Source organism: Chroicocephalus ridibundus, chromosome 1 (genome assembly GCF_963924245.1).
Source record: "Chroicocephalus ridibundus chromosome 1, bChrRid1.1, whole genome shotgun sequence".
In the NCBI taxonomy this organism is placed as follows: domain Eukaryota; kingdom Metazoa; phylum Chordata; class Aves; order Charadriiformes; family Laridae; genus Chroicocephalus; species Chroicocephalus ridibundus.
Genome location: NC_086284.1, coordinates 62,084,235 through 62,102,694, shown reverse-complemented (window position 1 = coordinate 62,102,694; position 18,460 = coordinate 62,084,235). Strand labels below are relative to the sequence as shown.

The 18,460-nt window shown below is 37.5% G+C and overlaps 1 protein-coding gene across 2 annotated transcripts in view; it reads left to right on the top strand.

Annotated features, from left to right (window-relative positions):
* Positions 1 to 18,460, top strand: part of NALCN (sodium leak channel, non-selective) — a 239,167-nt gene that overhangs the window by 13,735 nt on the left and 206,972 nt on the right. For both annotated transcript variants that reach the window (XM_063337103.1, XM_063337098.1), the window contains exon 4: positions 17,373 to 17,456. In XM_063337103.1, the coding sequence (XP_063193173.1) occupies positions 17,373 to 17,456 (84 nt within the window). The remainder of the gene's footprint in view (positions 1 to 17,372; positions 17,457 to 18,460) is intronic.

The window sequence follows — 18,460 nt, the reverse complement described above, 5'->3', positions numbered from 1 at the left end:
GAGACTAGACTAGAATAGACTAGAATAGACTAGAATAGTTGGAAGGGACAGTTGCAAGGGACCTACATTGATTGTCTAGTCCAACTGCCTGGACACTTCAGGGCTGACCAAAAGTTAATGTGTGTTTTTAAGTTGTGTTTTTAAGGTTTTCCTCTTAAACTAGGAAGCCTGTTCCACTGTGTGATCACTCTCTTGGTAAAGAAATGCTTCCTAATGTCCAGTCTAAACCTCTCTTGGTGCGGCTTTAAACCGTTCCCACATGTCTTATCACTGGATCCCAGGGAGAAGAGGTCCGCACCTCCCTCTCCAATTTCCCTCCTCGGGAAGCTGCAGAGAGCAATGAAGTCACCCCTCAGCCTCCTCCAAACTAGACAGACCCAGAGTCCTCAGCCACTTCTCATAGGTGAATTTATCTTTGATCATCATATGATGAACTTATCTTTGAAGCGTGTCTGATGAGTCTGTCCGTACAGAATGAGTAGCTCTCTGGAGTTGGTTCCATTGCCATAATTCATGTAATACATTTATAGATGACAACAGGGATTATTTCGTTTGCACACTGACATTTTACTCTAAAGACAGTAGAATAGATTAGACATAACCACTGTTATGCAACGATAGTCTAAGTAGAAAATGGCTGCATTTGTTGTTATTTTAACAACTGAGGATTTGCTTACAGCTTAATGTCTCGTAGCATTCATCAGTGAATAGTTACAGTAAAATAAAGTGCTTTAATTGGTGCTATTCATGGAGTCATAGAATAACTTAGATTGGAAGGGACCTCCAGAGGTCATCTAGTCTGACCTGCTGCCCAAAGAGGTCCAGTTAGATGAGGTTGCCTCTGGCTTGGGTTGTCCAGGTGAATCTCAGACTCCTCCAAGGATGAAGATTTGACAGGGTCTCTAGATAGCTGTTCCAGTGCTTGACCAACCTCATGAAAAAACTTTTTTTCCTAATGTTTAATCAGAATGTTCCGTGTTCCAACTTGTGTCCTGTCTTACCACTATGCACTTCCAATAAAAGTTTGTCTTCATCTTCACTGTATCCTCCAATTAGGTAGTTGTAGGTAGCAACAAGGTCTCCCCTTTGCCACCTTCTGAAGGCTGAGCAGAGCCATGTCTCTCACTCTTTCCTTCTACGTTTTATGCTCCACCATCTGAGCTTTTTGTCGGCCCTCTGCTTGCTCCATTAAGTCTGTGTCCTTCCTGTAGGAGCCCAGAACTACACGCAGCTCAAAATTAGGCTTGTGGATGTGGTCTCACAATTGCTGAATAAAGGGGAAGGGTGGCTTCACTGAACCTGGTGCCTACACATTACTCACATGAGTAAGATAGAACTGTAGGAAAAGGATATGGGCTTGTGCCATGTATAGCAGCTTTCATAAAAAAATGTTAGAACTGGATTAGCCTTTTTCAGATGTTAAATCAGAGCTTTTTGAATATGTTATCAAATTGTTTCTTTGACTGCTAGTCAATGAATAATCCTTTTTTAGTGAAATATTTTACTTACTCTTTGGATTCTAGGGAAAATATTGTTTGACTATTATAACTCTGCCAAGAACACAGTGATCCATGGACTTCCAAAGATAGTGGCAATCACAGTAAAATATGTCACTGTTTAGAAACCTATTAGCATTTATTAAAGATGTTTGTATATGAAACATCTTTGTATAAGGAAATTTGTTTATGAACTGTAGTCCTAATTTAAGTGCATTCAAGACTTTGTGAACATAGGATCGTTGAATGTATTGCCATATGGTTCTACTGAACTTTACCATAAATCAGTATTTCTGTAAATGCCTTAGGGATTGACATGCTAATAAACTTTTGAACCATGATTAATGCAAAATTGTAGTCCAGAGAGAAATCTAATTTATGGAGAAGGTAGGCACCATCCACTTAAGTCCCAATTAATAACAATGTAAGTATAGCTGAGCTAAGAAGATTTTGAAAATGTTAAGTCATGTCTAATTAACACCTTCTGAGGACAAATGACAAATTTTCTTCCTTTGGTTCCCAGGGGCTTTAGAAAAGAAAAGTAGTTTCTGAAAATCCTAGCCTTTTGTCTGTAAAAAGCTTCCCTTGTGTAAACTCAGTGACAAAATACGGTGATACATCCATGCAAGTATTTTGTTATCCTGGAAGGAAAGTTAAACTGAAACATTGCTGTGAGATTGTACCTTTTTTTACTCACGTTTCCTTCCGAATAGTTGTTGCTGTGCTAGTAAAATCTAATCAAAATTTGGGCTGCCTGTGCCTTGTGAGTGGTGTTTGTTGGGTGTTCCATTTGCAAAGGCAATCGACACAGAGGACTCTTTGCATTACAAGGGCACTGCTCATATTGATATCCACCACCTACAAAGAAAGTAGCCGCTGACGTGTTTTGGCAAGGAGCACAAAATACACATATTAAAGAAACCAGAAGATCACAGTATGGGATATATCTACTACAGGGGTGTAGGTCGTTTTGTTTTCAAAACAGTATATTGATATTCATTATTGCTGTCATACAATGTTTGCTTCTAATAGGTGTTATGATAGATTGACTCCTCTGGAAGAATTGAAATGGGTATAAATGTGCAGTCTAATGGATTATATTCATATATAGGCACTACCTGGGAAGAAAGCACTGAAAGTATGATAATCGTATTACAGGTTTTGGTATTGCAGGCTCTTGTTACTTGTCATGAACAAGTGAACTAGTCCTAATAATGTGTCCGTCTTTACCTTGAACTCATCTCCGGTAATGAAATAACAGGCTATAATTTCTTACTGACTGAAGTCTTTTTAAATAAAAAATTCTAGAATGGTCTACCTAATGTTGTCTGGCCGCATTATATAAAATATATGTACAGTACAGTAAGACAACTTGCAATGCTTTGTGGGGTTTTATATGAGAGAGAAATAGAGAATTAGACAGAATCAGTTGTTTCTTACAACATGTTTTTATGCTTGTAATAAACTGTCTTCTAAATTGAAGAATGATGGTCTGTGCTAGCACTTACTGTGAAATGATAGAGTAGCTCAGGAAAATACTGTGTACACAGTATTAAATCTATTTCAAATAGATAAAGTCAGTAAATATATAACATCACTGACTAGAGAATAACTTTAATGAATACTACCTGGCCTCCAACTGAATAGTTTGATGCCATTAAAAGTTGTTAATTATTTCATCGAGCAAGTTATTCAAGTAGTTATAAGAGAAACTCTTATGGCTTACTATTTTGATTTACATTTAATCTATTAGGGTTTTATGAGCAAAGAATTTTGAATATGGATTTCAGTCATGAAAATATGCTGTAATAAGTACAGCAATATTTTAATATTATTTTTAAAAAGTATTGGATTCCTAGATATGCGAGTTTTCATAGTTATGTATTTTCTCTGCAACGTTTCTATGTAGCTCACACATTTAATGATTTCAAAGTATTACAAATTCTGTTCTCAGGATAGCACATGAATTAATGGATGACGTGATTTAGCCACATCAATATTTTTGTAGGAATAGCTTATGAAGCATGTTAGCAGATGTCTACTAAATTTTGTTACAGACACAACTTAAAAAGACCTGATGTTTTAGACATTAAAAATCCTGATTTCTTTCAATGTAGTTGAAAAAAATTAAAAAGATTAATAGTAAATTTCACAGACTTTCTACACATTAAAAAAGCTGTGGAGTATGTAAAATAAAAGAGGCCATTTTAATAAAATGGTGAATGAGCTTCTCTTAACATTACCACATACATCTTATTTCTTTGTCTTAGACCTACAAACATATATAAAGTACAGCTTTACTTCAGGGGTGGTTGAAAGTAAGTTTAAAGGCTAGGAGACTGCTTGACTAGTTAGAGCATCAAAACATAGTATGTGGGAAAAGGCTATGCGTTGACACAAATTTTAGGAACAGGAATTTTTAATTGTATGAAATCAAATTTCTATTTTTAATTATTGTTGACAAGAGAGCACGAACAGTAACCATACTGTCATGGACTTAAAAGTCTCTCAGTCCAAATGTAATGTCCAATAATTCTTCAGGGGTGTTTCAAGAGATTGCTTAGTTTAATTTTATTTTTTATTCTCTCATGTAAGATGGAAATGCATTAACTTAGATCATCTTCATGGTGTAATGTTTTCCCTAGCTATACTTAGGGTATATCTGTTCAGCAGATAGAGGCTGAATCATAGTATCGTGAAACACAAAGCCCCACTGGTACCAGGGTGGCTGAATAATGCAGCGTAGAATCAGAGATTTAGCAGAAGTAAGGTATCGCTTTTATGTTGGTACAGGGAACAGTGATGGGTTTGTTATCAACTAACCTCTCACAGAATAAATTTACTTCTTTGGCAATCACTTTTTTATGCTCTAAGTAATATTTTATTAGGTCAGAAATACTCTGTGTTACTTGGAGTTTATCAGGAAACATATAATAAGATGCTTGCCAGAATATGGAGTATGAAGATTTGCAGACACAGGCAAAGTCTAGGTAAGTGACTAACATCTGATTCATTGAGATCATTAAACTGGAACTTCCACATTTAGCTGAAATGATCTTGATTTTACTGCCTGCTACTGGTGATTTATATTTCTATAAAGAATCTAAAAGTTTAACATTGTGTGCAACCATAATATAGTTCATTGGTTCTGTGAATGAATATACAGCCTTCTAAGAAATAAATGCAATTTTGGCCACCACAGTACTACACCATGTACTGATGTGTTAAATATAATAAATTTAGTGCAAGTTACTGAATTCAATTTGACGTTAGTATTTTTATGATCTCTTTAGTTCAGAATTCCACTTTCTTCAATTGATCCTAGATTTGTTTACACGATCTTTATTTCCCAGGATGTGAATAGAGTTCGGTGACTCTTTGGTTCTGATTTCTTTCATGTCTCAGGCTCCTTGGTCAGAAAGAGCTCTGCTATAATCAGCTGCATCAAGGAAGTTCTAAGTCTGTTTAAATGAAAGCAGATCAATCTTCTTCACTGTATCTTGAATAAGATTTAAATTGGTCTGCCAATTACATGCAGTTTATGTCTACTGCATAACTTACTGATTGATTGGCAGGCTTCTGAGAGCACCATGAATGGACTAATGTTTGTGTCTGTTGAAATAGTTCACGAGTCAACTCGTAACCCAACTGGCAAGACTCACGGTCCCTCAGAATCAAAGCTCACATTTACGTGCCCACTCATATGTCACTTCTGAACATGACTACATGTGCTTGACATAGGTCTGTTCATTGGTTCAAGGAAAGTTTCCAAAATGATCTCCTCATTGAAAAAAGGAGGTGGGGTGAAATTAGAGAAAGAAAGGTAACTGTCAAGCCTGAAACAGATGAGCAGCAGACGTCTGAAAGATTGCAGGGAGCCTAACCTGTGATGAAAGGGCTTTGTATTTCCTTTAAAAATTATCTTCTGCTTTCTAATAAGGTATCTTCTGACAGTCATCTCACATGGGTATGAGCAAGGTAAGGATACCTTACTTTAAAGGTACGTTGTCTTTATTAGAAGTTTTTACTTTCAGCTTTTGTATTAGGAGGTGGAATAAGGAGATAGAGAAATATTCCAGGTAAATTGCTTGTATTAGATACAATGGCACTGGTGGCATTATATAAAATAAAATAACCAAAGAGTAAAATGTGCCAAAATCTGAGAAACTTTCAGGAAACTGTGTCCATGATGTGAAAGAATTCGTGTTCACGACAACAAAAGGAACCAAGTAACAGATATCTCAGGTGAAATTCAGCCTTTAGGGAATGAGAGATGAATAGATATCATTTCACTCTGTGGATACTGTGAGGATATTTGAAATTATCTTCATTATCCTGCATCCTCATTGCGGCTTCTAATCACAGTCATGATGGTATTAGAAAACCTACATTGAAATCATGTTGTGAAAAAGACGCATGGTTTATCCTGTTCCTTTGTTAAAAGAGTAACACTAAAATAAAAAGTGTGAGAGTTCTTTCTCCCGTCTGTTAAAAAAGCCTAGTTGACACTTATTTTAGTATTGTCATGCTGAAAATTAGAAAATTTTTTATATAGCACAAGTAGTGCACTGAATTTAATAGAAATATCTTTGTTTTCACTGTGCAGTTGTGACACGTCAGCTAATGAAGGAGATTACAGAAAGTCAGAAATATGGTCCTTGACATTTCCCCCATTGCTAAATCAATTACATTCACAGTAAAACTTTTGTACTAACTGAAGTAGTTGTGAGGGGCTTTGTCAGACTTTGTTTCAGTAGCACTGAGCGCTGGTCGCTGACTTCAGTACTCCTGCAAGGGGCTACAGTGAATGGTTGCACCGGTAGCTTTCAGCACTCTCGGTGAATTCATGCGGGAACTGAAACAAAGCTTAATCTTCTACCGACGCAGTCACAGATAGATGGGAGCCGTTTCCTTTGCTTCTGTCCCCTGCTAAGGGCTAGTTAATTGAAATCGGTGGCCTTCTAGAGGGTGTTCCCAAGCAGCATTAGCCGTGTGCGGAGAGCACATTTTCCTCCTCGTTTTTTCTTATAGGTGCTTCGGTTGCTGTAGTTGCTATTTGTCTTCTCAAGAGGAGGGAGTTGAGGATGGCGCAGGCTGGAGCCTTACCTGAGCCGTATGGGATTAACTCTCTACATGCAGTTCTCTGGAGGTGGAGACAGGCTTTTCATGCTGTAATGAAATGCTCTGGTTGCCATGATAAACTGGGGTCTGCAGCTGTTTCCAGTGGCAGCTGATGGCCGTTTGCATATACTGAAGCTTTTTTATCTTTGCTTGCACTATATAGATTTTTGTGTTTAAATAGAAATACTTTTACTGGGATTCATCAGCGCTAATTTGAGGGTCTGCAATTGTCTGTAATTAGTTGTTTGTGTCTAAAGTAAGCTCTTCCAAAAGGTAATTTCTCTGGCCAGTTTTTCTCCATTGACTAAAAGGGAATCTTAAAGCACCTAGGCTGGATGATGACACCTAGCCTTTAGGTATCTCACAGTGAGTGATTACTCTAACTCGTTACTTACAGATTTGTTGTCAGTGGACAGTGAGCACTACAGAAAGTATACATCTGTATGACAGCTCCTCCTGTAGCGCTTATGGCATTAACCCATTTATGCTTAAATGAGTTTCTTCCATAATCATCCTAATTCAGAAGTTTGTTTTATGTATTACAGATCTGTTGTTTACTATAGCTTATTACAAGTGTCTGTTTTGCCTTCTTTTCAGTACTTTTACTGTTAAACATTCCACCTTCAGCTAACAGGAATGGAGAAATCACACAATTAGTTTAATCCTTCTTATAAATCATGGAAATAGTAATTTAATTGTGGTGAAACCCTGTCAGCTGGCTTAGCAGCTTTTAGTAACTTTTCCAAGGAAGTTTCTGCTATGTTACAGACTGAAAACAAAAGATGGAAATTCTGAAGTGACCGAAATGATATGCTGTATAGCCCATGGTGTATAAATGAGTTAAGGATCAGGAAGTTGTGTTGTTTTCAAAGGTCAGGTAGTAAAACATAATATGTGGCTCCTGTCATCCTGTGTCAGCATGCTCTCATGTGCTCCTGATGCCTGGTGGTGAAAGCTCAGTCTCAGGATTTACAAATCACAAACAGGAGCAAGAACCTTGACCTGGAGGGCAAGGGCATAACCAGCAGAATCAGTGGCAAGGATAAGAAAATGACAAGATGCTTTGATTAAATGGAGTGTAATTATGTGAGGGGAAAAAATAGAAAGAGAAAACTACTTCCCTGTGGTAGTGAAAAGCTCACAGAGCAAACATGAAAAAAGACCCTGTTGATTTAAGATAGGAGTTTCCCCTTCAATTCTAGTTCTTGAGATTATAAGGTGAAAATTATTTGTCCCTATGAAAATTTTTTTTACATATTTATATTAAAAGATTACAGTTCTGTACTATATATAATGCTGTTGGAAACCTAGGTGTGTAGTGCAGACCCCGTGCTATTCTGTGTTGGGAAAAAGTATATTATTTCAAATTGTCTTAAAATTTAACTTAAAAAATACTGGAGTTCTTTGGTGTTGGCAGCTGTGATTGATAGCTTTAAATATTATTTCATAGCAAACAGTGTTTATATCCATTATTTGAATAAGGCATTCAGCCTACGAAAGTTGATTCTTCTGTCTCACCATTTTCCTGTGTTTTTCTGTTGCTGTTTTGCAAAGTGCGTATGTCCATCACGAGGACATCTGTTCCCAGCCTACTGGGATCATGTTGCTAGTGAAATGCTCCGATGCTGTTTCCAGTCACAGGAAATTAAAAAAATTACAACTGATTATCATGAGGAAAACAAACATGAAGTTGCCTGCAGCACGCTGCTGGTTGGGTGTTACTGCCTGTGGACCAGGGAAGGTTAGAGACCGTGGCACTGGAATATACGCACCTGTTTCTATGGTTACTTGTGCCTGGTTTTGTTAGAGTGTTTATTACAGGAAAGTAATGACTCATATTACACAGTGGGGCTTTTTGCACTATTTTTGCATTAGAGTATTAGAAAATCAAAGGCATTTAAATTACTTGGCGAACTTACATGGTTCATACACTTCTAAAATAAAAATGGTAATTTTTCTAAGCAGTCAATGGGTCATAGAAGTTTTGAGTGAGAAAGTATTTTGGGGCATGGATTGAAGTATGTGTCCATATAATAGTGACTTTCCATGGTGATCAAAATTTAACCTTAAAGTTGCTAAGAAAAAATATACCACGTACTGACTTTCATAATGTATTTAGAAATTGCTCTTTAAATATACAGACCAATTGGATGAATAAAACTTTACTTTTCAGTAATGGTAATTTTATTTCCTTTCTAATAGCACTTTCAATGATGTTTTTCTTCATGAAAGCAGCTGTTATCAAGGGATATTTTTAATGTATATCACTTCATGTCAGGGTAAAATGACACATACTGGGACAGCAGTGAAATCAACATACTGGCTAACATGTTATGAATTCAGGTAGGAAGAGAGAGAACTTCATCCCTAATGTGCCTTTCTGTGTTGAAACTTGCATTTTCAGGGAGGTCTGCTATAATTAAACAATATTTTTATTTTATTTTATTTTATTTTATTTTATTTTATTTTATTTTATTTTATTTTATTTTATTTTATTTTATTTTATTTTACTTTATTTTATTTTATTTTATGACCATGTTCTCTTCTCTCTTAATTTGGGAGAATAAAACAAGACATCAAGATGAAAAACTCTTAATGACATCCAAATCCCTGTGGAAGAGAATAAGAATGTTTCTGTGCAGCTGTATTTTCATGAAAATGATGAAATTTGTGTGGCATTTTAAGGAAGTAAGCTGAATGTAAAATTTCATTTCAAAGTATTGTGTTCTCCACCACTAATATAAATATTGCATTCTTACAGCTATGCTAAGATTGTTATTTCAATAAGCTTTTCCTGGTCTCTGTAGTGTAAAATGGATTCTCCAGCTTTTAATAATGCTAATTACCAAATAATAAAATCCTCTTTCTGAAAAGTGCCTCCTTCTTATCTATTCCAACTTTCATCATTGTGGCTTTTTCTTCTGCTGAAGGATAGCTGCGAATGACAATCATAAATCCAAGTTTTGTCATGTTAGATGAGACTGTTTGCCTATCAAATCACCCTGCTCAATCTCCAGGCAATATTTGATGCTTCGGGGTGAAAACTTTCACCTTGAAACATTTGGATCCAAATCCGTCCGTTGCATCCACCGTAAATGTTGGAGCTGGGATGGGCAGAATCCTGCTGGATGAAGCATAGCAGTGTTTAACACACATCATCTCTCAAGGCTGCAGTGTATTTCCAGGCATCAGCAGATGTCCACGTGTGTGGAACTAGATGTAGAACTGGAGTCTGCCCCAAGGAACCGGCATCTTGAGGAGATTATCTTAGATGCACACAACCAGAGAAAAGTCTGGGTTGGAAGGGACCTATGGAGATGGTCTGGACCAACCTCTTACTCAAAGTAGGGCCTTAATTTGGTTATCCAGGGTCCTATCAAGCTGAGTCTTGAATATTTCCAGCAAGGGAGATGGACTTCTCTGGACTATGTGTTCCAATGTTTGATTGATCTCACAGTGAGGAATTTTTTCCTGGGCACTTCCTGGAAACATTGAGTACTGTTCCAGGTAGGAGGAACCTATTAATTCTCCTCCTGATCAGCCATTTTTAGATTTGCTGAACCTTTAATACATCCAAAGGAGCCGCCTCAGCTAGTAAGGCAATACTGACGGCACTGAACACGGTTGGCTAATGAGCAGATGGACAGGGAAATTAAATTCAGGCTTTCAGCGTAGTAGTCCTTAAAATCTCTCTACAGGGCATGTTGGCACCCAACTGCAGCAGTAAAGTGGTGTACCGAAAAAGCAGCAATGTAATACAGCAGCGAAGCTCCTTCCCCATGTGTTCCGTAGCCATATCTACTGTTAGGTATTAGCAATACCTATTGATACTAATACTGTTACCTATAATACCTATTAATGCTAATACTGTTAGGTATTAGCAATGGTCTTCTGTTGACTACGTATGAAGGCTGTGCCTGGCACCTCTGAATAATGGACAACCTCAATTACTTGTCACTCAGCTGAACTGAAATGCTCTGCAGTGATTTTGCTGAGATGGGAGGTGTGTTGAGGCAGTCCTTTCCATCGTCTTGTGGAAATGGTTATTTCCCTTGATGCTTTTTCTGCTTGAGGAAGGGAGTGTTGTGTAATGTTTTCATGTTTGTTTCTGTTCTGTTTTTAAATTTCCTTTAACAGTTTTGGTTTGAAACATCGTTTTTAACTCCCAAATCTCCCCTGTTTTAGAGCAAACACTGTTACAGGATTTTTAGCAAGTAAAATGGTCTTTGTTTGTTTGAAAGTCTTGATTCTTACTTCACAGATGGGATTGTTTCTTCCTCTCACAACTTCTGTAAAACTTACTTTTTGTTCATGAGAGAAGTCACCGAATCAAATGAGATGGAGGTTTTTTATTCTTTCTCTGAACAGCCCAATAAGAATTCTATTTTGATTATTTACAGGCTTTTTGGTGGTTTGTTTTTTTTATTTCTGTTGGAAACAGCCAATGAGATGGTGAATGCTATAGTTTAAAAACCTCCCATTACAACGCGAAAAATGAAATACTAAGTTTGGTGAAGTCAATTACATACATTAACAAAAATCTAGTGTGCCTTAAAAATACGTTTGTTCTTTAATGAATGAAACAGCCTTACATCTTCATTTGCCATTCCTAAAATAATCTGAAAATCCCAACAAATTCACTTAAAAATCTAATTTTTTTAATTATTGCAAACTATGAAGTAGTGGTTCTGTAGCAATTATACCTTTTCTGTAGTGATAGATTGGAACTGTGTTGTGTGTCTGTAACACGCAAGGAATCGCCCTCTAATCCAAAGGACCAGCAAGAGCTGTGTTTCCTTTTTTTCAATTATAAATAGAGTAACTTTGTTTTGTGTGCTGTAACATCAAGTGATTTTTCCAACGTTTTTCTGGTGCAGACTACAAGAGTACTATAAATATTACATTACATATTATGACAAAGATAAATTATGCACTGTGTAATGTGTTACTTGGAAGCATCTGATGATGGAGCAGTTCAGTACAATACATGAGTAGTTACAAATTGGACTTGTTTAACTCAGTGATGGTAAAGTGATATTACACCCACTATAACCATTTAGAGTTAAGCTTCACACAGCAATTCTAATTCCATTGGCTGTTACAAATCATTTGCTGTTATGTGAATATATTTTAAATAAGTTCCTTCACTGTGAACAAAGACACTTCATGAGAAAAAGAAGACATACAGAAGTGAGAAGCTGTCGTGTCGTGTGTGTGTGTCCCCCCTTATTATTTCTTTTTTTCCCAAATACAGACTTTTAAAAGAAAAATATCTGGGTTCATTTTGAAGTGATGCTATCACCGTTGCAGACGGCTAGCTTGGAGGTGACCAGGTATTTTAGAATATGCCAATTTTTTTTTTTATTAACGTGGTCTCAGCTAAGCAAGCCACAATTTCCTTTGTTTCCTGCATGGATCATCATTTTACAGTTACAGAAGTACTTTGCATTAAAAGATGGGTAGTATATAATTTGCTGGTCGTTGCATAATAAAATGCTTCAGGTTGAATTTTTTAATGTCACACAGAGCAGGAAACAGACTTTAAATGGGCAGTGTGGCTGAGAGTCCTCTGTCTGTGTGAGGTCGCTGCTTCAGTCAGTCCCCAGGGCAGCTGAGGAGTTGCGAACTCTGAAGGAGGAAGAAGGAGGGTAATGTTGGACACCTGAGCACGTTTGAGAATTGAGAACAAAAGTCAGATGCAGCTTTTCTTCTTGATTAGGCTGTATCTCTTAATTCTTTTTTCTGTGTGAAGAAAATGTTCAAAGTATTTGACAGGTTTGGGGCTGAGCTGGATTGTCCACATCATTCTGCTGCTAAGCAGACCTGTAAACTACAGGTATTTAAGAAAATAAAGAAAGTGTGAAGTTGAGCCAGAAACATAAGGGATGTATGTGTGACCAGGTAGGAGATACATACTGTGTGTGTGGGGGGAGGTGGAAGGATTCAGAGAACAGGTTGTAGCAGGGATGAGAGAAAAAGAAATTCCTGAAGGCAAGTGGGGAGGCAGAGGAGGCTTTTCACTTGCAGGGATTTGCTGTTCATCCCGAGGTGTTCCTGAGATGTTAAGAGATAAGCAGGGCAGAAATGACCTAGGAGATGACTGTGCTATCATCTAGCTAAGCTGTCTGCTTTACCAATGAGATACTGAAATTGCTTAACAAAATTAGTAGACATAATCAATCTTCTAGCAGATCGCTTTATGCAATTCGGATGTTGATTTCATGGAGTATTTTGTTTTCAGCAAGGTTAGTAATGGTATAAACTTTTATTAACAAATTACAGTCTGGCTAGTCTTCCCTTCTGGTGTAAATTAAACTGTAATGGCTCTCATGGAGTGACTACCTCAGGTGTCATTACTTCTGTCTATGGTTCTGTCTGTATTTTGTATTGGGTCACATTTCCAATGAGTTAGGTCTTATTGAATAGATTTTTTTCCGTTAACTTCTGTAACAACTGTTTAGGGCATCAAATACTGTCAATTGGTGTTTTATCTTTAATGTGCTGTTTACGTTTGAGAAAGTGCATCTTCTGGCATCTCAGTGCTGTTATTGAGGTATTAGTATTGCACGTGAAAATAAAAAATGAAGAAATGAGCTAATACATTGTACTCAGTAAATGTAATGGTGCTAAAATTAGGCAAAAACTGGTGAAATAAGGAGAACATAGGGAGAAGGGAGGAGATTTCTTTGTTGGTCCTATTTTTGAATAGGTAAAGAAACACTAAGATCTTACGCTGAACTTGAGGTGTTATTCCTTAGTTATGGCAACATTGCCATAGAAAATTAAGTAGTTCTTTCAGGGCAGTGAATAGTTTCATTACAGACTGTTACGTCAAGATTCTCTGTTCTTTTGGGATGTCAAATTTCAGATTAATTCACATTAGCATCTGTAAGAGAGAGGCAGACTTTTGAATCCATGCCACATGTGTGGTTTACCAAAACAGTCTTTTCCATGGTTGTGTGCTAGCCTAGCAGTGATGCAGACCTGTCGTAAATAAATACTGAGGGGGAATAACGGAAGCATATTAGGAGAAACTGTTTGGGGTGATTAGAGGGGTATTACAAAACAATTAATAATCATTTAACAAAGGAAAGATTGATCCATCTTACAGCTGAAAAGCTTATTGCTTTGGACTTCAGATGTTTTATCTGTCTTAAAATCCTATATGTTTAATAACTGTTAGCTAGTCCACTGAGTTCGAGCAGCACCCCTTAGTTTGCCTGGGAGAGGCATTAGGTGAGGGCATGGTGTACTGCTCAAAAGCCTTCCAAAGGCTGTCCCAAGCCTGCAGTCGTGGACTGTGTAAGTGAACTGGCATCCACTGCTCTGTCAGTAGCAAATGATTTTGTTGTCTAGGTAGACTGTAAGTCATGTTGCTAGAGAAGCTTTCAGGACTTGCTGTGCGCATTAAAGAGTTCACTGTCCGCTGTAGGCAGTAGGGAGTCAGCAACCTTAAGGACTAAGAGGTCTGGGTTAGTCTCAGCAAGAGCCTTCTAGTCTGCAGCACTAATTCTTCATCTTTTGCAAATGCTCAGACTACATTTCAAAGACTTATAAACCATAATGTAAATGGTCTGGGATAGTGCATTCACAAGAAAATGCTAAAACAAACCTCATGAATGATTCTCAAGTTTCAGCAGACATGATGAAAAAAGGGTGAGGGTTTAACACATTTCAATACTTTAGCTATTTTAGGTAAGATGTAACCAGATGTATTTAAATTTCATGTGTCTCTATTCCTTTCCAAGTCTAAGAACAGGCTGCCATTGACTGTGAGTGTGGAATTTCAGCTCAAGGCTTTTTTTAAATATGAATGAAACTCACTGTTCATTGCTATTAATATGTGAGTGCTAGCCTGTGTTTAATCAGAATTAGATTTTTCATGGAAGTACCGCTGTAAGTCAGTATCAAGATTCATACTAAAAGTATATTCTGACTTTCACATTAAGCTGGTCCTGCCTTAAAAATACTTCCAACACCAAATAACATCTGATCTGCCAATACACAGTATAAATGCATTAAAGATTCTCCACCACGTCCACTAGCCAGCCAAACGACAAACATGAAAAGGATTTAGCCAAAGCCTCCCTACATGCAAAGCGGAAAGGGCCAAAACCTCCCCCCAGATGAGTAGTTTCTACAGATGTAATTCAAGTGCCCTAAGTTTCTGGGGGTGATCCTCTGAAAGCCTCCCTGACGGGGAGGATGTAGCGGGGGAAGCTGGCCTGACATGACAACGGGAGAAGTGAGGTGGTGGAGCAGCCTGAATGGTGAGAAGACTGGAAAGGGTCACGACATCTTCCTTTGTAAGGAGAAAACAGCGGAGCTGCTTCAATCATGCCACACATATTGTGGAGAGAAAAAGCAATTTCTAAAAAAAGATGTGGCTTTTAGTGAGTACTCGACGTGTTATTCAGAGGAGGGTGAATAAAGCACGAGTTCATGCTCGGATCTATACAGCACAGCTCAGAGAAAACTTCTTGCTTTAGACAAAGGGTGCTTAAGAGAAAAAAGTAAGTTTCAAAGAGTTCTTCAGTGAGAGAAAGACCAATCAGCATCTTTGTTCAGAGCCACAATTGAAGGACTCAAGTTGCATGTTGATAAAAGTCTCGCCGGAGTTTTGCTCGCTAAGAGGGAACGGGGTGAGAGGAGAAACTGTAAGAGATTTAGGGTCTTGGTAGCTGATCTCCGCAGAGAAATAACATGTACCTGCTTCACAGCAGATAGAGCTGAAACAGCTGAGTGTCTTCTGCCCTGAGTGAAGAGTTTCTGATTAGCTCAGACTTTACTTAAGGAACTAAATCTACTTTCTTCGGGAAGGACAGGTTAAAATAATGGTACAAAAGTTCCTGTTCTGTTGCTTCCCTGATTTGCAGTCTTCCTCCTCTTAATTCTTGGATCAAGGAGAACTTTAACATCCTTATGTGTTAGAAAATACTCTGAAAATAGTGTTGAAGTTCTCCATTCTTTATTTCTAATTTGAAAATCACATGCTGTATTTTTCTTACATCGTTACTATGTTCACTTCTGCCCTGAAGAATTTTTGCAACTGAAATAAAACTTTAAAAAAAAAAAAACACCATATTTTGTCTCTATTTACACAATATATCTTGCTGTCATCTACTGTGAGGAATAATAAATCATTTTTAGGATAGTGTATGTCATTGAAAATATTAGATTAAACTGAAACATCTTGTCTGTGCTTTTAGAATTAATGAAAATGCTGAGACATTTAAAAACAAGTACAGGTTGACAGAAATAACTATCATTGAGATAAGAAACAATGTGTATCAAGCCAGGAGTCACAAAACAGGCCAAAGTCCAGTAATGTCTTCAAGATTCTTGGGACCTGACGATAATTTTTTCCTCAATCATACCTGTGACAAGTGGATGTTAAACACTGTAGTTTGTATCTCGAAGAACGTGAAAGAGAGAAAAGGAACCAGCTAACTTATAAGGCAGGGGAGGGTATGTTCAATCTGTTAGGAGAAACCTGATTTGGAAAGGGGTGTTTGTGTGCCCTGAGATACACTGCCAATGACTCTGCATATGTTTTTACTGCCATACAACATGAAACTGGGATATCCACTTTCCGTAGGTCTAGTCTTATATAGTCTGCCTTTCAACAAGCTGTATCTATGTATAACTTTCTCTGTGCTCCATGTGGTACACAAAAATACCTAGCTCTCAGCCGTAATCTACCTAATAAATGTAGATATTTTTATTTTTTTTCAGTCTGGTGGTTGCAGTAAAGTATGAGACATTAGTGGCCCACCAAAAAAGTGGTTTTATAGCTTGCAGTGGAGGGACCGTGTCACAAGTCATTGTGAGACGTGAGGATACCTTAAGGATGCAAACTGGAGCAGTGGTTGAAAATAGTGCAGTATGGAGGAAGCGGAGCTTGGATGTGGTCATCTCCATGCTGCCTTTTAGGAAGTGACCTCTGGATTGAACTATAACCAAAACCATGCTCAGGTGTTACTTTAGGGAGCTAGTTGAAGAAGTCTAAAGCAGAGCCAGAGAACAGGTAGGAAGGCATATGGGTCATCAGTGATCCTGTGCTGAGTTTTCTTCCCTGAATTTCTTTTATTCAGAAGTGCAAAGGTATGATCTGGATCCTTCTGCTAGACGATTAGTGGAGTCCAAAATTATTAACGAAGTCTAAAGAATTAATTGTAATTTTGAAATGGTAAATACTTGCTGAGGAAATGTCCAAAGAAACTTGAAAGCCTACACTGTGGTGAGATGGTGGTTACTGTCTAGTGTTTTGGAAATGGCAAGATTTATCTAGAGCATGAAAAATGATTGAAAACTTATGAAAAAAATGAATGTAAAAGGATAAATTGAAGCTCTCGAACATTGTTGAAGTAATTGAACAGCAGAATGCTAGATTGCTGATTTTTTTTTTGATTTGCATCAAAGTGTAAGTAAGAGGTCTGAGTTCTTTTTGACAGAAGCTGAGGACAAGTACTACACAAGAATGAAGCTACCATTTATTCACCCACAAGACGGGTCGGAACTATGTGATCTTTAAAGTCCCTTCTAACCCAAACCATTCTATGATTCTGTGATAAGATGTGTTTATATGTTTCCAGCATATTCTAGCCCACATATTAGGCTTTTGAAATCTTTCGAAAGTGGTGTTTTAAAAGTGGTACAGAGAATTTTCCTTCTTCCAAGAACTTTTGTTTATGATATTTGTAAATCCTGACAGTATAACAACGATTAACCTCTTAGCTTTTCTCTCTTTTGTAGGGTGATAGCTCCTATGTAAAGGATCGTTGGTGTGTGTTTGATGGATTCATGGTCTTCTGTCTTTGGGTGTCACTGGTTTTACAGGTAAGTATTACACTTAACATTTTCAATGAATAGTTTCTTAATTGTGACAAATATATGGCACAACCAAGTAATTACGAGTTGAGGAGGTATAGCTGCACATAGGTCAAATTGTTTTTAAAAAACTGTGCTCAATTCAATAGCTCCATAATTGCACATTGCAGCATACCTACATTAGTATTAGAACTTACCTTGTTTGATGTTTCGTATTGAGAAGTTATACATTAGTCTGAAGCTTGTTACCATAAACCCTCTGCATAGTCGAGAGAGAAGGATCTTCAGAGAGCAGTTTTTCCTCTTATTGCATATGACAGTTGTGCTCATCTCCTTCCATTGAGTCTAGTAGCATGCCACGGTGACCGGCGTAGGCAACTAAAGAGAGAATGATTCCAATGGCAGATGTTTGCCCATGCTGCAGGCGTATTGGTATGGTGAGTGCAGGGGTTTCATGTAATATGGCCCACACCTAAAAAGCCTTTTCCATAATCAAAGTTAAGGCACAATGGAAAAAATAATAATAATAAATAGATTTGGAAATAATTTGATAAATTTTCATAAAAAAAGGGAACTTGTACGTGTTGCAAAAAAGCATAGACTGTTAATGTACAGGTCAAATTGTGTCCTGCAAACCAGTCGGTCTTTAGCCATAGCCAGTTTTTTGGGTAAGAATAGACTGAAGACTGTGAGACTGGGCCTGCAATAGTCTAAGGGTTGTAAAAATTCTATAGTGATTGGTGTCAGGCATAACTTACCCACTTCTGACAAATTTAAGACACAGTGTAATTTTCTGTTTCATACACAGGGGAAACTTTGGTGCATCATGTGTACTTGTAGAGTGAAGGTTGGTCATTACAGATAAGCACCGTAAATTACTCAGCTTATGCGTTGCCAGGTTTTCCCTCCATTTTCTTAGTGCTTTGAGCAAATATTAAATTAAGCAGTTATTCTCAGAGAGTAAGAGACAAGGATTAACGCCAGACATTTTCACCCAATCATTAAGCTAAATA